We start from the raw sequence: 23,567 nt of genomic DNA, 5'->3' as shown, positions 1-23,567 counted from the left end.
TACCTTCAGGCGTTTGGAAATTGCTCCCAAGGATGAACCAGACTTGTGGAGGAGGTCTACAATTTTTTTTCTGAGGTGTTGGCTGATTTCTTTTGATTTTCCCATGATGTCAGGCAAAGTGGCGCTGAGTTTGAAGGTGGGCCTTGAAATAGATTCACAGGTAGACCTCCAATTGACTCAAATGATGTCAATTAGCCTATCAGAAGCTTCTAAAGCCATGACATCATTTTTTTGTGATACAGTGAATTATAAGTGAAATAATCTGTCTGTAAACCGATTGTTGAAAAAATGACTTGTCATGCACAAAGTGCAAACCGACTTACCAAAACTTTAACAAGAAATTTGTGGAGTTGTTGAAAACCTATGTGTATGTAAACTTCTGACTTCAACTGTAGATATTCCATAAAAAATCTGCCGTTTCCAGCTACAATAGTCATTTACAACATTAACAATGTGTACACTGTATTTCTGATAAATTTGATGTTATATTAATGGAGAAAAAAGTTAATTTTATTTCATAAACAAGGACATTTCTAAGTGACCCCAAACTTTTGAACTGTAGTGTACAGAAGCTTAACTTTGATTTGAATATTTCTTAAACTAGACCATTAACAAATTGTTTGTTTTAAAGCAATGTTTCTCTGTTGAAAGTTTGAGACTTTAATGGTCTAGAACGTGTTATTGTTTTGACAGTTGAGAAGTTCAGTGAATGAATTTGCAACAAAGTTGCATCTCACTTAAGTCCCATGCTCATAGAATGGCACCCTCTAAGTTTCAGAAAAGATTGCCTATTTTTTGCTATTGAAGTAACTTAGGAGGATCTGTCACACACCCGACTGTACTTAAGGTGCAGGAGATGAAGAGCAATACCGTAATGGAATAAAGTCTCCGCACACTCAGAATCAATGCACAAATTTAATTTAATTAATTCGGTCTCAAGAGCTTCAACAGAGCATACACAAACACACAGTGACCACATATAGCTAATGTGAGCAACATCTGCGTTTAAACACATACTTGAAAGCCTAAAATATACAAAATACCACAAAGTGAGGTTTATAATGTTTTCACCATTAAAAATAATTAATGCTGTATGGTATAATTAAGCAATAAGGCCAGAGGGCCAATATACCACGGCTAAGGGCTCTTCTTAAACACAAAGCAACGCAGAGTGCCTGGATATATTGGCCATATACCACAAACCCCAGAGGTGCCTTATTGCTATTATAAACAGGTTACTAACATACTTAGAGCAGTTCAAATAAATGTTTTGTCATACTCGTCAGCCAATCAGCATTCGGGGCTCGAACCACCCAGTTTATAATAGACTTTATTGATACACTTCACTCTTTACATCTTGAATAGGAAAGACAAGGGAAGTGGAACACAACAAAGTATTGCATTTCCATGTTGGAACATCAGGTGTCATTTACACAAAATAATAAGACAACATATTTTTATCAAGTTGTACATGTTAACTTGACTGCTATAAATACATGCTGAAACACTAATTGGGCTAAGTGTCAATTTTTTCCCTCCCAAGCGAGCATATGTGTTTAACAGATGGCAGTGTTTAATAGACTCAGGGTTCAGTCTGTGGATATCTCTCTGGTGGAAGGGAAAGGTCGTTCTCAAGCCTTCCACTAACTTTCACGAAAGGCTCATCAGAAGCTTGCTGCAGAAGACCAGTGATGGGGAGATTGAGCTGGTTCACCACAGACATGCTCATCTCCATGACTCCACGTTTTCAATGATCATCTGGATGGCCTGCTCAAGAATGGAGGCAATGGCGTTGGTTATCTGTTTGAGGAGCAGCAAAGGCAGGGTGGTTATCTCCTCATAGCCAGGCAGCTTCAACTGGGTCTCCTTCAGGAATTCAATGGCAGCATCCAGGAAGACCTGGACGGTTTTCTTGCACTGGGCAACAGTGTCCCTGAAGAAGAATGACAGCTGGAGAACATGGTGGCAGACAGCATTGAAGGCTTCGTCAATGCGTTCGCCTGAAGTGAGGATGGGCGTGATGATCTCAAACCGGTCTGCGAAGCTCTCCAGGGTGAATGTGATGGCAGGGAGTCTCTCCTTCAGGCCCAGGAGCATGTCGTGGAGGGCCTCCTTGTTGTTGGCAACCTGTAGTTTTAGATTATCGGCGTCATTGGAAGTAACTCTGATGACCAAGATGTCAACATCAACCTCTGGGGCAGACTGTTGGATACAGGAAAAACACAAGAGTAAATAACAATTTCTAAATAATTTAACAATAGGGTGACATGTATCTGACGTGTAAATAGGCACACAATAAATATTTTAAAATATGAAAGACACTCACAGCATAACGGCTGTAGAGTCTAGCGCTCAGCTCAGATGGTTTCCTGCCCTGGAGTTCAAGACCCAATAACCCAGTGGATGGAGTAGAGATGGAAGCACTGACTCCATCTCTGCGGGCAGCATAGCGGAAGTTCACATCAGTGAAGGTTGGGCTGGTGATGTCCACATTCAGGGTGTGGCGGGAGACACTAAGAAGTTGAGGAAAAACATGACAAGCATATTCAGTTGCCATCTTAATTTATACTTGTGTGGTTAAGGTAGTTCTAAAAGTCAAGCTCAGCCTTTGTTTTATCTCAGACAGAGATAAGGAAGTTAAGATACTTTTTATAATATTTACCTTCCCTCATCTTGGCGTTTCTTCCGGGTATTCACAAATCAAATAAAGCCAACTGTGTTAACTGATATTGAAATATCTTCAAATCTACATAATGTCTGTTATTTTTATTAACATTGTGAGACTAAATAATCTTCCAATGGGCATTATACATTGAGAAGGGGTCTGTTAAAAAGAAAGTATTACCTCATAGCCTGGGTAATGACATTCTGAATGTCCATGGTCAGGTCAGCATGGGTCAGGGTAATCTTGCCAGTCAAGCCCAGGGCTTCATTCTCAACATTTGCTTTGATGGAAGCTGTTGAAAGTAGTTAGAGTTACAAATCATTTGAATAACAATTTACAGTAAAAGATCGGGGACAATATGATTAGTTTTTCAGATATTACTTAAAAATAATGCCAACTTCTAAGAAATTTACCATCCATGTCATAGTCCAGGAGAACAATGGCAGAGGTAGCAGATGACTTGAGTGTGGCTTTGAAGACAGGGGAATCACCCTCCAACTCAGCTGCCATTTCTGTGGTGTACACAGGAGTAGCAATCTTGGCGGTGGTAGAGATCTTCTGCTTGGTACATGTCAGCTCGACAGCAGTCTTCTCAAAGAGAGAAATGTCACCCATGTTGCTTGGTTGAAACATGTCAATCTCAACATCAGCAGTCAGTGATGTCAATGGTGCAAAGTCAATGGTAGCATGGGCTACATGCTTTCCATTGGTGTTGAAAGTAATCACATTGGCCTTATTGGTGCTCATAAATTTCAGCACTGCATACACACGGCTCACGGATGCCTCAACAGCCAGGCTCTCATCCACATCCATCTCCAGGACAATTGTCTCACCGTTGCTGAGTTTGGCATTGGCAATGATCTTTGAGGTGGAACGTAGGCCATCAGCATTCAGGTAGATGTTAGCTTCATTGTCCAGAGCTCCCAAAACAGCATTGTATTCCAGGATTATGCCATCAATGGTGCCCTGGATGGATGACTCCACGGAGATGTACTCAAGGGTTCCCTCTAGCTTCAGGCTGTGGTCAGCCTCTGCCTTGCCAATTGTTTTGATAAGGGGCAGGTTGAAATCACCTTTCAGCTTCAATGTAGAGGCAGCATTTGGCTTGGTCTTGGTGTCTGCAACAAGTTGCTGGCTAACTTCCAGATTCAAGATGGGCAGAGCAATCTTTGCACCGGTAGCCACAGACACCGCAGCTTCCAGGTTGTCAGTGTTCAGGCTGATTGTGCTGTCATGGTTTCCCTCAATGTGGGGATTCTCCAGAGACAGGGATGTGGCCAGCTTAAGTCCTCTTTTGGTGGTCAGGCTGCTGGTGCCATCAAGCTTGACCTTAAGAGCTTCAAATACGGAGGCTGTGGTAGCTCCGAGACGGAACACAACGTCGTCCTCAGTGTAAAGTCCAGCATTGGCATTCAGATTGAAGATGGGTGACTTCAGGGAGAGTTCGGTTATCAGGTTGCCCAGAGAGTAAAACTGACCCTTCTGGTACAGGATCTTGGAATCAACATCAAGAGACTGCTCAGTGGTGGTCAAGATGTTCTTCAAGCCAGTATGCTCATACAGGTTCAGATCATTGATGGCTGGGATGCGCATGTTAAGGAAGGATAGCTCAATCTCAGGGATGCTGATAGGGGTTGTCAAGAATTCAAGATTAGCCTCACTGTTGACAGTAGCAAATATACCAGCCTCCTTTTTGTTGTTGTCAATAGTGAAGTTGTAGGAGGATTTGTACTGGTTGAAACGGGCAAGAGCCACAGTGTTGATCTGTTGAGCTTCAGGCTTGATGATGGCAGAGTAGTCATTCTGGAGATCAATCTTGGCCACCAGTGCCTCGTTGAAGCGTAGCTTTGTGTTTCCCTTGTTCTGGAAGTCAAAGACAACCTCACTTGGATTAATCACAATGTTGAGTGAGTTGGACAGGATTCCACTGAGATCTCCAACAAGCTCTGTGTCATGGTTTGCCTTCAGTTCAATTTTCAAATATCCATAGTCGGCATTTCCAGATGCCACCAGAAGGCTGTTCTTGACCTCTGGGCCTTCTGCTTCAAACCGGGCATCAAATGTGATGTGACGGTACATGACTGCATCAGCGTTCAAGGTCTGCTTCATCTTCAGAAGGACAGTGTCGGTGTCAGCGGAGATTGTCAGCTTAGCAGTGCTGGGACTGATGGCGAAGTGAAGGTCACACTTGTGTGTGCCCTCGTGAAAGTTGAACTTCATAGCACCATCATTTCCAACGGTCAGAGTGATTGTTGTGTCCTCCAGGCGGGCAACAACCTTTTGGGTCACAGAGGCTCCATTGGTGAAGCCAAGGATTGGGATATTGATCTGGTGCTTGTAGGTGGTGTCCACAGAGGCAGATATTCCACCCTCCATAGCAAAGAATGCATTATTGACAATGTCAGCCGTGTAGTGTGCAGTGGTTGCCTTGACTGTGGTCTTAGCTGAGGCCTGGGATGAGAATCCGTAGATGATCACTGAAGCCTGATGTTCAACTGAAAGTGCATTGTGAATTAACTTAAGGGTCTCTGCAACAATCATGCGTCTCATTTTGGGGATGGCAACACGAACACTGGAGTTCAGGTTGAAATTGAGGATCTCAATACTGGGTGATGTGGCCTGGGTGGCCAGGAGAGCAGTGAACTGAGGAGTCATCTCATTTTCAGTGTTGTTCCAGAGCTCAGCAGAGCTCCTGATGCTGTAGACTGGGGTGATGACACTGATCTCACCATAGAGCTTGCCAAAGCAAGGGACACTGATCTCACTGGGGATGGCAGGGAGCTTGATCTCAGGGATCTGGAGAGTTGGAATCTCTAGGAGCTTCTCTGCGGCCACCTTAGGGAGGGCAGGGAAGGAGAACTCTGGGAATGTGATCTCTGGGAGAGTAATGTCAGGTAGGGTTGGCAGGTAGCTCATGGTCAGGTCTCCAAAGAAAGCATCCAAATCAAGCATCTGGATCTCAAAGTTGACAATGAAGTCGATGAGCTCTATGACCTTCTGCTTGATATCGTCAAAGGAAACAGTGGTGGCTGGCACTGTGTGGAAACCCAGGATAGTGAACTCAGGGATATCCAGCTGTGTTGGAATTTCAATCTCCTGAAGCTTCTCCAGGCTGATCTTCATGGAGGGTATGATCAGGTCTGTGAGAGGGATGGTGAATGAAGGGAAGTCCAGCTCAGCTGTCTTCAGTCCAGTAACAACTCCCTCAATTATCTGCTTGACCTCGCTGACAATTTGTTGTTCACCAGCAAACTTCTGGATCACCTCAAACACATTGCCGAACACCTCATTGATGACGGTGGTAACCATGGTGTACTGTTCGCTCAACTGATGCAGGAATGAGATTATATAATTTCTGAGGTCCATATCGGTGATTCTCTGCTTCAGGCTGTCCGAAATTGCCTTAAGGTCATTAAGGATGGCATGGTCAGCTATGTCCTTCACTGTTTTAATCATGTCTGCAACCTTGATTTCCCTAAGATGTTCAATGAAGTTAAGTGCAGATGACACAACAAAGTTGACAAACTCTCTTGAAGCCTGAAGTTTCTGTGGGATCTCAAGTGCCTTGATTAGCTCGTTTACATGAGCAGTGTATTCAGCAATTATCTGGTTGACTTCATCCACATAGGCATTGTAATCAAATGACTTCAGCTTCTGGATAACAGAGTCGAGATACTCGTTCAGCTGGTCAATCACCTGTTTGATCTCAGTAGCTTTCAAGTATTTGATTGTTTCCTCCAGCATCTGCATTACCTTCCCTGGGATATCGATGACCTTCAGCTTGTTAACAAGGACCTGAATTGTTTCACCAATTTTGAATTGCTTAATGAGGTCCACAACCTTCTCTAGGACTGCTTCAACCTTCTTGTCAACATCATATTTGACAATCAGTTCTGTCAACTTGGCATGGAAAGCATTCAACTTACCAAAGGTGTCAAAATCCTGAATCACTGCCTTGACAGGCTCAATAGCCTTGCTGAATCTTTGCCAATCTTGCTGAAACTGATCTATCATCTGCTCAACATAAGCTTCCAAGTTGAGCGAGGTAATGTAGTTCCTCAGATCCTCAACAAATTGGGTTCTGTCAAAGTTCTCAATGAACTGCTTCAATTCACTCACTGCATTTTCAAGCTTAGCTTTGATTTCAAACTGGGCATCAATGTCGTGCAGGAGTGCAATGCTGCTGTCCTTCAGTTTCTGCATGTCAATCTGCTTGATCAGCTCTTCAATGGCATCAATGACAGCTATGATAATTGTAGTTAATTCATACTCCTTGTTGATGGCATTCAGCTCCTGGTTGAGCCTCTGGATGACAGTTTCAGACAGGATGCCACTTGCAATCATATCCTTGGTAACATCAACAATTCCCTGAATGCGGGATGACAGATCAATAAGCAGTTTTTCAAAAGCTGTCTTGAGGTTCACCAGAAAGGCCTCTAGGTCTTCCAGAGAGATGTCATACACCTGGGTGAGGGTAATCAGGTCCTGTTTGAGCTGGACAGCCTTGCCTTCAAGATTCAGTTTGGTAACAAAGTCACTCACATGCTGTGGCAGAGCCTCAAGCTTAGCCTTGATCTCTTCACTGTTAATGTAATTCTGCAGTTTCTCTGCCATGCTCACAATAGTGATCTTGATGTTTTCCAGGATGGCAGGCAAACTTTCAAGGAAGGGCAGGTTAATCAAGTGACTGTCAGTGTTCTTATCATACTTCAGGAAACCAGAAATTGTGAATTCCTGCTCTTCACTGGCAGCTGTGTTCAGGAGGCCGGTGAGGAGGGTTGCAGACAGCTCCAGTCCAAGCCTTTCATCATTGTTGTAGGCACTCACTTCCTGATTGAGGGCATGGTTGTTCACCTTGGACTTCACCCTGAGTGTGGCTTTCTGCTCCTGTGGAGTCAAAAGTGTGTCTATCTTGTTGTCCAGTGTGGTCTCCAGGGAGAAGCCATTGTCCAGCTTCTGAGTGATGGAGGCTCTGCATTCATGAGAGCTGGCAAAAGCCAGGGGCTGTGCTTTAAGAAGAAACTTTCCATAGAGCTGAGCGCTCTGCTTGCCATACAAGATCAGGTCACCATCAGCATTGAAGATGGCGTCAAGATTGAAGTCGAAGGGAATAATGCTGGCACGGATGGTGTTGTCGAAGCGGAAAGGCTGGGAGTTGAAGCGGGCATCATTTTGGATCCTTGCAGCAAGGCCAACAATTTCAAGCTCAGTGTTGTGGCTCATGTGAGCACCGAGGAGCTTTCCAGTAGTGCTGCACTTAGCATTAGCTGTCAAGTCTGCATAGTTGATCTCATAGGTGTGTTTGAGCTCTTCCTCACCATAGGCCCCCTTCAGGCTTCCAGTAAAGTCAATTTTGTAGATCACTGCCTTCAGCTGAGCCTCGTTGACTAGGTTGACTCCCAGCAGTGTCAGGTCATTGTTCACATTTACAGAGGCAGTGTAGTCCTGCAGGTCAATGGTGATGTCATGTGTATAGGAAGTGCTCTCGCTGACGATGGCCTCAGCCTTTGAGGTGAAGGCAAGGGTGGAGAGAGTGATGGTGAGTGAGTTGGCATTCTCAACCTTCATGTAATCCAATGCACTCTTGGTCTCAATGGACAGAGTAGCCTTGGAGGCATCAATTCCACCGTTGAAGGTGTTCTCCATGGCGAACGGGCCCTGCAGGGTGGTTGTTCCGCTTGTGGCCAGTCCATCCTTGTTCATTGTCAGAGTAGCTTTGTGTGCAGCTTTGTTCTCAAGCAGCTTTACAGTGGCATCACTGTTTACAGCCAGGCCATTGACATCCAGGGAGCCAGTGAGAAGAGAGTATATGCGATTCGTTGAGTATTCAGTGTTGGTCTCCATCTTGATTGTGACTGCTCCAGAGCCAACAGAACCCTCAACCTGGTTGTGGATATTCATGCCAAGGGCAAGGGCATTGGTGTCACATTTCAGGGACAGCTGGTTATCCTTGAAGGCAAGTTCAGCAGCATGGGTCAGGATGTCTTCAAATGCATTCGTGTTAGACACAACAGACAGCTCACCATTGGCAAACGATGCAGCAATGGTGTTCTGGGCCATAAGAATGGTTGAATCAATTTTCAGGGAAGAATCAATCTTTGCCTCTGGTCTGAATGGGAAGATTGTAAAAGACTGGGTGGTGATTGTGGTGCCATAGACAGGTCCTGCTTTGACTGTTCCCTCCAAGTTGCTATCACCAGAGATCTTCAGTGTTGGAGCCAGTATTGGCGCTTCAGTATTGAAGCCAACTTGGCCGGTGTGCTCTAGGTTTACACTCAGACCCATGGGGCTTGTTGCTTCGATTTTGCTGCTGGATTTCACATTGATCTTGTTGTCTGTAACAGTGCCAACTTCCCTTATGCTAATGCTGGCATCAATGAGCTTGTGGCTCACGGAGGTCTTCACATGGGCCTTGATGGAATCAGCAGGAGTGGTGGCAAGCAATCCAGATCCTATTTACAACACAGAAGGAACAATGATTGATTATTGCACAACTAAACATGTTCCAGATGGTGTAATTCTCTATTATTTACAAAGGCATTAGAAAATGTCTGGAGGTGGAGCACTACCTTCAATCTTGATGCACAGGAGTTCCATTGAGCAGCTGCCTGTCACATCAAACTTGGCAGAATAGCTTGGTGTCTCAGCGGCATCTTTGCCAGCAGACACTGAGCCCTCCAAGTTGTAGAAGTTGCTCTTCACTTTTGTGGACAGCTGAGCTTTTCCAAAGAGGGGCACAAACACATCAAGGGTCTCTGGGATGAAAAGCTCAGGGATCGGGATCTCCATGGATGCAATGTCCAGGCCAAGCAGGGGCAGAGCCAGGTGTGGTGTGGTCAGTGCAGCTGGGAAGTTCAGCTCCTCAGATGATTTTCCACCAAGAGGCAGGGGAATGGCGATGAAGATACGCTCATTGCTGAAGTGGTAAGCAGCTGTGGCCTCACTGTTTAAGAAAATTATATTTAATCATTAATTAATCATGGAATCAAAAAGAATCAGTTAATGTATTGATAGAAAATGATTCTTATGGTAGTTGATTGATGTAACTTACGCATTCAGGAACAGTTTCTCAGGCAGAGTCATCTCCGGCATCTCAGGGACTCTCAGGTTCTGCATGTATGGGATATCAGCAGCATATTTCTCCAGGTAGTTGTTGGTTTCCTGTAATATGAATATATAGTCATATATTAAGTTCAGAGTGGACAAAATAGTGATCAGACGATAAGTATTTTTTTAAAAGTATTACCTCCACAGACTTGGTGAGGATGTGACGGACCTTCATGTCAGTCTGGCCCACCTGCTGATCAAGAACATCACTGACCATCTTCTGGAATGCCTCGGCATAAGGGTGGATGTTCTGGATCTCAGAGTTCATGTCAGACTTGACCTCAGCCACAATCTTCTCGTCATCTACAAAGTAGGAGAAATTCATTGTAAATTAAATGACATTTTAATGACTTTCCCATGGATACTTGACATTTAAAGCCTGGCAAAGCTCTCAGAAACGTACAGTTAAAGTTGATCAAGAAGCTAAACAATTTATCGTACAAAGGTTGGTCGATATTGAAAGCCTGCATACCATATTTTAGGGTGATCTTTTGCACTGAGGTGGTCTCTGGGAGCTTGATGTCACTCTCAAGCTCAAGTTCCAGTTCCTCACCACGCTTCACGTTGGCTGTAACTGTGGCGTCCGCCTTGATTGAAGGGACAAGCAGCTGCACCTGTAGCATAGCATCCTTCATGGCCTCAATTCTGCAAAGAAAACAATTAGTCATTTGGAATTTGGAAGAAAGGAAAGACAGAAGAAACCAAAACAGGGAAGTACTTTGTGGGGTAGCATTGTCAGCTTACTTAGCGCGGCCAACCAGCGACAGCTGAGGGATGTTCTTGTTGATGAGGTCAAAGGAGATGGAGTGTATTCCATTGCCCTTGGTGTTGCCATCAACAACGCCCAGTCTGATTCCGGCCTCCAAGTCAAAGTCAGGGATCTGGATGTCGGTGGTGAGGACATTCTTCCTCCTGTTGTACTTCACAGTGGCTGTGGCTGTGGGGTCAGCACCTGTGTCCAGGATAAACTGAATTAGTTAGTCACCAAGGAAAAGGTTGTACGTTAGAAATGGAGGGACTGTGTTACTCTAAAAGAGGGATTTTGTAACTTAGCTATACCTTCTGCCTTCAGGACCACCTTTACAGTGTCAACTTTCTGACGACCTTCTTCTCCCTCCCTGAGGAGTTCGTAGCCGATGGTGGCCGTGTATTCAGTGACATCCCCAGTGGGGTGGAGCTCCACAGCAAGCCTAAATAATTGTTTCATTTCCAAAAGTTATGGCTAAGATCAATTTCTACCTGAAAATAGGAAAACATAAATGGAGCATATTAAAATGTATTTGCATAGAACTAGTACTTACTTGCTATCTCCGGTAAAGGGGAAGTAGGGTGCAGTGTCATGGGAGCTAGCATCAGAGTACTGAAGGGTGGTGCAGTACTTCATACCAGCTAAGAATGGAGTGCACTCAGACACATCAATTCTGTCCTCTACCAGAGACGGGATGGGTTTCACTCCAGCAGAGGTCACTTCGAACAGCTTGTTGCTATAATAGGGGTCGTTGAAAGGAAATGTTTAGGCTCTGATAGATATATAGGTCATCAGGTATTATCTGAATGATACTCTGACACTTACGTGATGCTGATGAGCTTGGCAGGACCCTGAGGAGCAGGGATGGTCAGCTTGATCTGTTTGTCAGCCATGACGAGCTTAGCGCTGAGCCCACTCTCGTGGTATAGGCTGGTATGCATCTCTAGGCCAGAGAGAAGGTACTCAGGAATGTGGGAACCAACCCGGGCCACAAACTCAATTCCAGCGGAGGGCATGAATGAGACCTCGCTCTGTGGGAATGGGATCAGTCCAAGTACATTATATAGATATGCAAAAAGACTGACCGACGTCACATGTATTAGGGTTACTACAAATAGAAAACAGATCAGTGAAAATAAATATAAAAGTTTACCATGTCAGGTGTAATGTGCAGTCCTCCCTTGATGCCAGGGGTGAAGGTACCAGACAGGGCAATCTTCAGTGGCACACCAGTGGCAGTTGGCAGGAAGAATTCGTTATCCATGAAGATGTAATGGGCGAAGACTTCATTGTCAGCGTTGGTCATCAGTCCCTTCATCAGCTGTGGAACATGTACAGTTGAAGTCGGAAGTTGATTCACCTTAGCCAAATACTTTTAAACTCAATTTTTCATAATTCCTGACAAATTCCCTGTTTTAGGTCAATTAGGATCACCACTTTATTTTAAGAATGTGAAATGTCAGAATAATAGTAGAGAGAATTATTTATTTCAGCTTTTATTTCTTTCATCACATTCCCTGTGGGTCAGAAGTTTACATACACTCAATTAGTATTTGGTAGCATTTCCTTTAAATTGATCAACTTGGGTCAAAGGTTTTGGGTATCCTTCCACAAGTTTCCCACAATAAGTTTGGTGAATTTTGTCCCATTCCTCCTGACAGAGCTGGTGTAACTGAGTCAGGTTTGTAGGCCTCCTTGCTTGCACATGCTTTTTCAGTTCTGCCCACAAATGTTCTATAGGATTGAGGTCAGGTCTTTGTGATGGCCACTCCAATACCTTGACTTTGTTGTCCTTAAGCTATTTTGCCACAACTTTGGAAGTATGCTTGGGGTCATTATCCATTTGGAAGACCCATTTGCGACCAAGCTTTAACTTCCTGACTGATGTCTTGAGATGTTGCCACATTTGTCCCCATGTGCAGTTGCAAACTGTAGTCTGGCTTTTTTATGGCGGTTTTGGAGCAGTGGCTTCTTCCTTGCTGAGCGGCCTTTCAGGTTATGTCGATATAGGACTCGTTTTACTGTGGATATAGATACGTTTGTACCTGTTCCCTCCAGCATCTTCACAAGGTCCTTTGCTGTTGTTCTGGGATTGATTTGCACTTTTCGCACCAAAGTACCTTCATCTCTAGGAGACAGAACACGTCTTTCTTGAGCGGAATGACGGCTGATTGGTCGCATGGTGTTTATACTTGCGTACTATTGTTTGTTACTATTGTTTGTACAGATGAACGTGGTACCTTCAGGAGTTTGGAAATTGCTCCCAAGGATGAACCAGACTTGTGGAGGTCTACAATTTTTTCTGAGGTGTTGGCTGATTTCTTTTGATTTTCCCATGATGTCAGGCAAAGAGGCACTGAGTTTGAAGGTAGGCCTTGAAATAGATAGATAGATCTATAGATTCACAAGTACACCTCCAATTGACTCAAATTATGTAAAGTAGCCTATCAGAAGCTTCTAAAGCCATGACATCATTTTCTGGAATTTTCCAAGCTGTTTAAAGACACAGCCAATTTAGTGTATGTAACCTTCTGACCCACTGGAATCGTGATACAGTGAATTATAAGTTAAATAATCTGTCTGTAAACAATTGTTGGAAAAATTACTTGTGTCATGCACAAAGTAGATGTTCTCACCAACTTGCCAAACTATAGTTTGTTAACAAGAAATGTGTGGAGTGGTTGAAAAAACTTCCGACTTCAACTGTAGATTTCAGAGTTAGGGTAATTTACATTTTTGATCATTAAATGTCATTCTTGTCAGATTAATTCTCAACCCTCCTCACATTTTCATCCATCCATACGACCAGCACTGTTCTATTCTGACTGCACTAGACTCCAGACTTAAAGTAGAGACACTCCCTCCCTGGTTGAGAGTCAAACTTGATGAAGGTGGTCTTCTCTTACCTTGTTATTGATAATGTCACTGGTTAGTCTGACAGATTGGTCAATTATTAAACACTCTTGGCATGAAAGCAATACATTTTTCTAGTTTTCAACACCCACAGTGTTTGAGGACTGTACACAATGTTGAAGACTTGTTTGTTGTGCTACTTTGATTCCATTATGTGACCGCTATGCTCCCCTTATATACGGTGAGTTCCAGAAGTATTGGGACAGTGATATTTGCATCTGCATTGCTTGCTGTTTAGGGTTTTAGGCTGGGTTTCTGAACAGCACTTTGTAACATCGGCTGATGTAAAAAGGGCTTTATAAATACATTTGATTGATTGATTGATTAACCTATAGACTCAAAAACTATCTTTAATGTCTATGTGAATTGATAGTATTGCACTTTAATGTATCTTGTACATACATCTGTGGGGAACATCTTGAGTACGTTGTCAATCATCAGACCAGCAGAGTAGGCCATCTTCTCTAGCTCATTGGTCTTCAGGTATCCAAGTTCATTTCCCAGCAGTCTCAGGTAAATCATAGCCTCAGGGGACTCCTGAGCCTTCAGATCCCTGACCAGTCTGTTGAGGTTGCGGCCGATTTCTCTCACGATGTTCTGGGAAGCCTACAGAATATTTTTTTCAAGGAAAGAGACAGTTAGCTCATGCTACAATTAAATAACTAGGATTAAAATCACACTAATTAAAATGTTTGGTAAGGAAAGAGGAAGAAGTAGTATGGTTTTGAATACCTGTCTCTTCATTCTGTCTTTCTTCAGAGCGGGCATCATCCTCTTCATAACCTCATTGACCTGCAGGGGCATCTTGTCAGAAACGAAGTAGACGGCCTTTAGAACCGTGTCAGGGAAGAATCCGTTCTCTCCGAACAAAGCCTCAACAGTTGGCTCAAGTCCTTTGCCTTCCATGCCAACCTTACAAGTGAAGAGAATGTTCACCATGAGACTGATAGAAAAATAAGTGTATATTCTGTAAAAAATCTAACATAATCTCTATAAAAGGCTTAGGGAAACAAATTAAATAAAAAATATTACCTCCACCATGTCCACATTGTAGCCGAAGGCCTTCAGGGTCATCTCCAGCATGACTTCCTTGGGCAGATAGCTGGTGCCCTCAAAGAGCATATTTCCTTGCACAGATCCAATCATGTAGTTGCGGGAGAACTTGGTGGGATCCATGACAGTTCCAACCTCATTGTCCTGCAGGGCATCAAGAATCTTCTGTCTCAGCCTTTAATGGAAGGAATAATTTATTACATGGTCAGACCTATGATGAGGAGGGAACAACCAAACAGAATATTTCTGTTAGCTGAGGCAGTAAATACTGCAGATGATATCTCTCACGTACTCCTGGGTCTCCGCTGCTGTGGATGCCAGTATGTTAGTCAGGTGGGAGATGACAAAGCTCTTGGCCTGCTGGTCTTCTTCGATGGGCAGAGCGGCGGCCAGCTGAGCTAGTTCAGCAGGCTGGGGGTCCTTCATCAGCACCAGGTAGGCAGCAACGCGCTTCTGCAGGGGGCTAGCACCATTCAAAAGAGCCTGCATGAGCACCTCTCTGCCCTGTAAAGGAGAATGTGTATAACAGTACTGCAGTGAACGAAGAGTTGATGGTTTCCATATATATATTTTTAAGCTAATAGGATAAGAGTGAGTTACCTCCTCAGGGACAGGGGTCTGTTTGAATGCCTGAATGGCAGCCTGTTGGACTTCCAAGGAAGCGGCGGGCTCGTTTACACACTGGATCATAGCAGACTTCAGGGCAGGACTGGCGGCTCCCATGGCTGCAGCCATGTTACCAATAACCTGGGGAGCAGAAAGAAGCAAACATGAATTATTCTGATTCAAATTGTTGCTTGCTGTGTGAGTAAATCTGAAAAAGCTAAGAGGAGCAATGGAACATTCACCCTCAGGACCAGGAAGTTCTGCTCATTGTCACCGGTGCAGTCACCCAGCTGGGCAACAGCAAACTCAGCCACAGCCTCGATCTCAGGGGTCACTTTGCCCTCGGCCTTGTAGAACCTGATGAGGAACACATTGTCAGAATTTCATTGTCTGCATCTGCTCAGTTCAATTTAGAAAATATGTTGCTTTAAAATGTCTGTTTACCTCTTGACAACATTGCTCAGGGCATACAGGATAGGCTTGCTCTGCTTGTACCGTGCCATAGCCAGCATGTCGTTGACCAGGAGGGCAGAGGGGTTGGGGACCAGTCCCATAGCGAACACGATGGCATCAACCTCAAAGGCAGAGTTGTCAAAGGTCCTGAGGATCTGCATGATGGCACTGCTGCACTCTGGGGTACCGCACTGGGCCAGAACCTGGTAGGTCAGGGGTCCGGATACCTTCAGGGCCTCGGGGATAGCAGGGCTCAGGGTCTCAGCCTTCATTCCACGGACCATGCTCACAAGCTGCTGGAAGAGGTGGGCTCGCTTCTCACCGTTGGACAGAGTGGCCAGTTCCCTCAGGACAGCCAGAGGAGCATCCTTGTCCTGAACAACGCTCTTGTCCTCATCAGCCTCCATTGGCAGACCCTTGAGGTTGGCCACATCTGCAGGAAGATGAAGTCAGTTTTGACACTGAAATCCTGTTTCAATCATCTTCATAATTAGAATGCAATGTAAGGGATACTTACTGTGGTCAAAAACTCTCTCATTGTATGTGGAAACCTCTAGCAGAGTCAGGAACTGCTTGCCAACGTTGGTAACTCCATACTCTCCCCTGTGGAAAGCCAAAGAGATGATAAAGACTTATGCAACATCTCTTAACATTGCAGGTGTGTATTTCATAAAACATTATAGGCATAATGTTTTACACACTTGTGAGAGAAAGGCACCAGGATGTGGTTCTCAGTGCAGGCACCAGAGATCATGTGCTTCTTGTCATTGTCAAACTTGTAGTTGCAGGTCTGGGAGCTTCTGATCAGCTGAGCAAGAGGATAGTGCTGTAGGAGGAGAAATTATTATTGTTTAGGTTTTCTTGGAAAGGAGTTAAAAAGTGAATTAGGAGTAATATTAGTTTTCATTTCAGCTACTGGAGCAGAGAAAGATAAGTACTTTAAAGGGTTTTTGGAAAGGAGTTAAAAAGTGAATTAGGATTAATAAATGATTTAGGGTGTATTTCAGAATCTAACCAGCATCTTTTACTGTCTTGCAGTCTTACCATGCCAGAGATGAGGGCCAGGGGGCTGGTGTGGTCCCTCTGGGGGATGAAGTGGTCGCATTTGGACAAGTCCCTGTTGAGAGAGATGTCAGTAGCGATGTTCTCCATGGCATTGACTTTGTAGTTGGTCTTGCACATGCCATGGATGGTGGGCTGAGGAGAAATTCAATGATCCTTGTCATATTTTAATAAATATAAATACTGATTTATGTTTTCTGAAAAACTGAATGTGACAAATTGCTCTCTGCAGAGCCATGAATATAATTTTCTTTGCTAGTCTTGTACCTTGTAGTGCATCATGTCGGCGTGCCAACAGTACTGCATACCCTTTCATTTATTATTGCTTTATTACACAATAATGACATTTTTCTTTCTTGGATTCACTAAAACAAGCACCAATATGTACCATTGTTTACCAGGTAGTTTCCAGTTGTATTGAATAATATGGAGTAATAAGGTACACACTGTTAGTAATAAAGTACCCATTAGAGTAATAAAGTACTCAATACGAAATTACTTGCTCATATCACTGAAACTACACTGTAATACAAAGTGTGTAGTTATGATTAGGGTGTTTTCTGAGACGATCAACATACCATTTTCTTGTTGTTCTCCTCTTCCAGCAGGGGCACGGCAAGAGCAGAGACGATACCTCTCTTAATGTTCAAGATGGTCACGGACTCATCCTCCTCAGGGTACAGTTTCACATCATACACTCCCTCAACCACAAACTTCAGAGGATGTCTGAGCAGGGAGAGAGAAGTGAAAGGTTGGTTACCAGTTGTTAATTCCAAATTACAATGTGCTTAATAGAAGAGAGGACAAGGAATTTTTAACAAATATTGGGGACAAGGGTTGGGTTAGGGCATTTGTGACAGCCTTGGGGTCTTACTTCTCCATGGCAGCAGCGAAGGTATCAGATCCGGGGGCAGGTCCGAACACAGGTTTGCCCTCTGCGTCCATATCAACAACCTCACTCAAGCTACAGCCTGTGGTGCGCAGGATGTAGCTGCAAGACTGAGGAACTTCAATCTCGACCTGTAGGGGGAGACAAAGAGGTCACAATGTTTACTAATTCTGCAAACATAGGAGACAGGACAGCATGAGAACTTGAGGGATACCCTATTTGACTAGAACATGCTAGCTTGCGTTCAAATTTGCTAGAAATTGCTGTCGTTGTCTGATTGCAAACAATGACATTCAGTTTTTTCATGAGTCACCAGTATGTACACAGCATAACTTTTATGTTAATGTTATATTGATGGGCTTACCTTGCAAGAGGCCTTTGGTCCGTTCCTGAGGTTGGAAGCTCCATTCACGGCATTCAGGGACTCTGCTTCATATTGGTATTCATATTTGTGAAGGCTCTTATACCTTTTTGCCACTAGGGGGGAGGACAGAAATGTATTGCAAAGTTAACACAGATAGTTAATTATATTCCAAACAAGCTCATCTACTACTGCTTAACACATAGAATTGGACTCTTTATTGATCTCGCTAGTAATCGTTGGGTGTGCGTCCGAGGGCAAAAAATAGCCTGCTTTCTGTTAGAGCTAAAACGAAGCCTTTGGGATTTTTCACTTACATAAGCATGTGGGATTTTCTTCTTCAGCATTGTCTTGGGCATCTGCAAGGGAAAGATGCATAAGTACGTGTCTTTTGAAATACAATGTATTTGAAAATGGGACTAGCGACTGTCTTGCTTATTAGTCTATGAAAAATGTTAAAGGAGATATTGGCCTGATCATTTTAAAAGCAGACAATTCCAATGTGCTACCACTCCTTTAACCTTTAAAATGTACAATATTTGATGCACATTTCTGTAAAAGAATGTAATACATCTTTCTTAAATGTGTGGTGTAAAATGTTGGGATTTGGAAGAGGGGCAGAAGATGAGGAAAGTTGGAAAGGGTTATATAGGGCAGGGGGGCGGCAACAGTGAGGGATTACTTTTGGCCCCCAAAGTTTTTTTGTTAAATTGTTGTTGTTTTGTTTTGTCATAAAAGCCTGTAAAATCAACAGGAATTCAGAGAAAAATTCGCTACATTTAGGAAATCTGTTCGAAGTATTCCCACAAATTAAAAAAAAGAGACGTATGTGATCGTGACTCAATGTAATCGAGATATAAAATGTATTCTTATTTTGCAAATACAATATCTTTTTGGCCTTAGTTGTGGTCAATTTGCAGTGTACAAATGATTATAACTGTGTTCCTGACCATCCGCTCTGACAAAAATCGGCCTGCGGCTGAATATAGGTGCCTACCCCTGATATAGGGTAATGTAAGATGCTTCTACTTTGTGATGTGATATCTTAACATTTCAATACATACAACATTTCATACAAAATATGTTTATTTGACATCAATTTGGCATCTGTTGAAAACTATAAACGTCTCCAAATTAAAACATATGATAAGTGTTACAAAAACCCTTTTCCATAGACAGTTAAACAACCACGTTTTCCAGAAGCAGGGAAAGGTCAGAAAGATACTTACAGGCCAAGGCAAGGGTGCTCAGAAGTAGCAAAAGGCAGAGCTTTGCGTCCCCCATGATGGGTTCGTTGAAGCTCTTTCCTTAAGGTTTGAGAGGTCTCAGTCAAGACTGATTCCTAAACCCCAGCACAATGTTTTTATACCCCGAGAGACGGGAGGGGTTGGTGGGAGTCACAGACAGTACTGATGTCCCTGCTCCAAAGTCCATCCCACCCATCCCTTTGGAGGGACACAGGCGAGTGGTTGTTCATGGATTCCAAGCATCTGTAAACGTTATCCATTAGTCATATATATTATTTTGTTAATCACATAGATTTAAGCAGATATAATGATACAGTGACAAGACATTTATTTTGTTTGTTCCCCCCCCCCCCCCCAACAATCACACACAACTTCTTTCCACAACATAATGCCTATGTTTTTAAGTACATACTGGTATATGGCTACATTGAACTTGTTTTTATTCAATCTCTTTGTATTCTGTGCTTTTTTATATACATCAGTGTTTAGAAATGTCCTTGTTTTTGAAAGAAAAGCACATTTTTTGTCCATTAAAATAACATCAAATTGATCAGAAATACAGTGTAGACATTGTTAATGTTGTAAATGACTATTGCAGCTGGAAACGACAGATTTTGTTATGGAATATCTACATAGGCGTACAGAGGCCCATTGTCAGCAACCATCATTCCTGTGTTCCAATGGCACGTTGTGTTAGCTAATCCAAGTTTATCATTTAAAAGGCTAATTGATCATTGGAAAACCCTTTTGCAATTATGTTAGCACAGCTGAAAACTGTTGTCACACCCTGATCTGTTTCACCTGTCTTGTGATTGTCTCCACCCCCTTCAGGTGTTGCTTATTTCCCTGGTGTATATATCCCTATGTTTTCTGTCTCTCTGTGCCAGTTCGTCTTGTATGCCTTTCAAGTCAACCAGTGGTTTCCCTGTACTCCTGCTTCTATTATCTTTTGCTAGTCCTCACGGTTTTTGACCCTTGCCTGTTATCTGGACTCTGTACCCGCCTGCTTGACCATTCTGCCTGCCCTGACCTCGAGCCTGCCTGCAGCTCTGTACCTCCTAGACTCTGAACTGGTTTTGACCTTTTGCCTGTCCACGACCATTCTCTTGCCTTCCCCTTTTGGATTGTTTAATAAATATCAAGACTCAAACCATCTGCCTCCCTTGTCTGCATCTGGGTCTCGCCTTGTGCCCTTATAGTTGTACTGATTAAAAAGCAATAAAACTGGCCTTCTATAGACTAGTTGAATATCTGGAGCATCGCATTTGTGGGTTTGATTACAGGCATAAAATGGCTTTCTTCAAAAGTACTTTCTTCTGAAACACGTCTGTCTATTCTTGTTCTGAGAAATGAAGGCTATTCCATGTGAGAAATTGCCAAGAAACTGAAGATCTTGTACAACGCTGTGTACTACTACTAACCAGAATAGAAAGAGGAGTGGGAGGCCCTGGTGCACAACTGAGCAAGAGGACAAGTACATTAGAATGGCTAGTTTGAGAAACAGATGCCTCACAAGTCCTCAACTGGCAGCTTTATTAAATAGTACCTGCAAAACACCAGTCTCAACGTTAACCTCACTAGGGTAGGGGGCACTATTTTCACCTCCGGATGAAAAGCGTGCCCAAAGTAAACTGCCTGTTACTCAGGCCCAGAAGCTAGGATATGCATACAATTGGTAGATTTGGATAGAAAACACTCTAAAGTTTCCACAACTGTTCAAATAATGTATGTGAGTATAATAACAGAACTGATATGGCAGGCTAAAACCTGAGAAAAATCTATCCAGGAAGTGGGATTTTTTTTATGTTTGTAGTTTTCCATTGACTGCCTGTACAGATTGCATTGACTTAGGACTCAAATTGCACTTCCTATGGCTTCCACTAGATGTCAACAGTCTTTAGAAATTCTTTCAGGCTTGTATTCTGAAAAATGAGGGAGTAAGACCACTCTGAATGAGTGGACACTGCAGTGTCCCAGAGGTTTTTCACGCTCACGACCGAGAGCGCGTCTTTCTTGTTTTCCTTTTATATTGACAAAGCTTTTGTCCGGTTGAAATATTATTGATAATTATGACTAAAAACAACCTGAGGATTGATTATAAACATTGTTTGACATGTTTCTACGAACTTTACTGATACTTTTCGGATTTTTTGTCTGCCTGTTGTGACTGCCTTTGAGCCTGTGGATTACTGAACAAAACGCGTGAACAAAACAGAGGTTTTTGGATATAAAGAGGGACTTTATCGAACAAAACAAACATTTACTGAGTAAATGGGAGTCTTGTGAGTGCAACCATATGAAGATCATCAAAGGTAAGTGATCGCTATTTCTGACTTGTGTAACTCCTCTACTTGGCCTGTTTGTAATGATTTGTCTGCTGGCCGCTGTGCTCAGATGATCGCATGGTATGCTTTCGCTGTAAAGCCTTTTTGAAATCTGAGAGGTTAACAGTGAAGAGGAGACTCCGGGATGCTGACCTTATAGGCAGAGTTCCTCTGTCCAGTGTCTGTGTTATTTTGCCCATCTTAATCTTTTCTTTTTATTGGCCAGTCTGAGATATGGCTTTTTCTTTGCAACTCTGCCTAGAAGGCCAGCAGAGGTAACTCTGGATCTTCCTTTCCTGTGGTGGTCGTCATGAGAGCCAATTTCATGATAACGCTTGATGGTTTTTGCGACTGTACTTGAAGAAACGTTCAAAGTTTTCCGAATATACTGACCTTAATTTCTTAAAACAATACTGTTGTTTCTCTTTGCTTATTTGAGCTTTTTGACATAACATGGTCTTGCTCTTTTACCAAATAGGGCTATCTTCAAATGTTATTGGTCACATACAGTACACATTGTAGCAGGCTCAAGGGTGTGGGGATTCCACGTCACCAAGTTCAATAACCAGAATGCAAATGGAGAATTTATTAGGAATATTTGCACACGGTGGGAAAGGGGGGGGCCCCAGCAACCAGTTCACAACGGGTAATGGTACAGATAATTCTCCCGCTTCTCACACTCTCCATGACACGCATTTCCCTCTCGGTCCTCTCCCTCTTTGTGCAGCCTGCTTCTTCTTTTATCCCTAAGCACTCAATGGCTTAATGATCCACCAGCTTGCCTAATTGGGGCAGGAAGTCCATATAAGGCTTGGAGGTGGAGCCAGCGGGCTGCAAGATATCTTCCTTTAATCACCACTGTCCTTGTTCCGTGACATCCAAACCAGTGGTGCATGGTCCACCACGAGGGTAAAGTGTCGTCCCAATAAGTAATATTTCAGCATCTCCAGCACTCACTAGGCATTATTTCTCCACAGTGGAATATCTTTGTTCTCGCAGCAACAGCTTCCTGCTAATGCATACGACTGGATATTCCTCACGTTCTTGTAGCTGTGATAAGATAGCACCCACCCCTGTTTCGGGTGCATCGGTCTGTACCACCAGGGGTTTGGAGAAGTCCGGGGTCACCAGCATGGGTCCAGAACACAGGGCTCCCTTTAGTTCCTGGAAGGCTTTCTCCGTCTCCTCGGTCCACGTCACCTGGGCGGACAGACGGCTCCTGGTCAGATCTGTCAGGGGGCTGGCTAGGGAGGCAAAGTGGGGGATAAATCTCCGGTAGTAACTAGTCAACCTCACAAACGTGCGTATCTGCTTCTTGGTGAGGGGGCAGGGCCAGTCCCAAATCGCCTCATCACCTGGGGTTTTACACATTCCCTCCTGATCATGTAGCCCAGGTACTCAGTCTCCCACAGGCCGAGCTGACATTTCCTCGGGTTAGCTGTTAGCCCCGCCCCTTGTAAGGTCTGCAATACCGAGCTCACCTGGTTTAGATGGGTCTCCCACTCGCTCCCATGGATTACAATATCATTGAGTTAGGCCGCTGCATACTCATGATGGGGACGGAGAACCCGGTCCATCAACCTCGAAGGTGGGCGGGGCCCCGTGCAACCCAAAGGGCAGCTTCCTGTAGTGGAAAAGCCCGTCCGGGGTGGTGAAAGCGGTCCCTAGCCATTCTATTAGTTAATCAATTCATGGCATGGGGTAGGCATTGAACTTTGAGATTCATTTAACTTTCTAAAATCATTACAGAAGTGAATGGTGCCATCTGGTTTCGGCATCAATGCTATGGAGCTAAACCACTCACTATTAGACTCTTCGATGATTCCAGCATTCCATCATAGCTTTTACCTCGGTCCTAACGGCCTTTCTCCTTGCTTCTGGTATGCGGTAGGGTTTCAACTTCACCCTTTTCCCGGGTTCGGTGAGGAAGCTGTGCTGTACCAGATCGGTGTGTACCGGTTCACTGGAGAACACATCCTGGTTTCGGCCAACCAACTCCGTCAGCTCCTGCTTCTGTGCTTGGCTCAGCTGCTCCTCCAGTGGCACCTCCGCTGGCTTGGTCTCTGTGGTAGCCTTCTTTGGGGGAATAGAGGAGAGTACATCACGTGCATTACATTTCTATAACACATTCACATGGTA

At 43.8% G+C, this 23,567-nt stretch overlaps 1 protein-coding gene across 1 annotated transcript; it reads right to left on the bottom strand.

The window, feature by feature from the left end:
- Positions 1–902: 902 nt before the first annotated feature.
- On the bottom strand, positions 903–19,218 carry LOC110529382 (apolipoprotein B-100). Its single transcript, XM_036984766.1, has 28 exons — positions 19,087–19,218; positions 18,175–18,216; positions 17,861–17,973; positions 17,482–17,627; positions 17,186–17,333; positions 16,590–16,742; positions 16,247–16,371; positions 16,063–16,148; positions 15,537–15,978; positions 15,335–15,449; positions 15,087–15,233; positions 14,779–14,990; positions 14,466–14,661; positions 14,166–14,345; positions 13,836–14,039; positions 11,674–11,841; positions 11,346–11,551; positions 11,074–11,256; positions 10,832–10,962; positions 10,517–10,724; positions 10,245–10,417; positions 9,912–10,075; positions 9,717–9,826; positions 9,235–9,608; positions 3,079–9,117; positions 2,846–2,957; positions 2,327–2,513; positions 903–2,202 (listed from the first exon to the last, which is right to left on the bottom strand). Exons 1-28 carry the CDS (start codon positions 19,139–19,141, stop codon positions 1,726–1,728), a joined length of 10,896 nt encoding a protein of 3,631 aa, XP_036840661.1. The 5' UTR covers positions 19,142–19,218; the 3' UTR covers positions 903–1,725.
- Between the last annotated feature and the right edge of the window lie 4,349 nt (positions 19,219–23,567).

Source organism: Oncorhynchus mykiss, chromosome 8 (assembly GCF_013265735.2).
Source record: "Oncorhynchus mykiss isolate Arlee chromosome 8, USDA_OmykA_1.1, whole genome shotgun sequence".
Classification (NCBI taxonomy): domain Eukaryota; kingdom Metazoa; phylum Chordata; class Actinopteri; order Salmoniformes; family Salmonidae; genus Oncorhynchus; species Oncorhynchus mykiss.
This window is presented reverse-complemented; position numbering and strand designations above follow the sequence as displayed.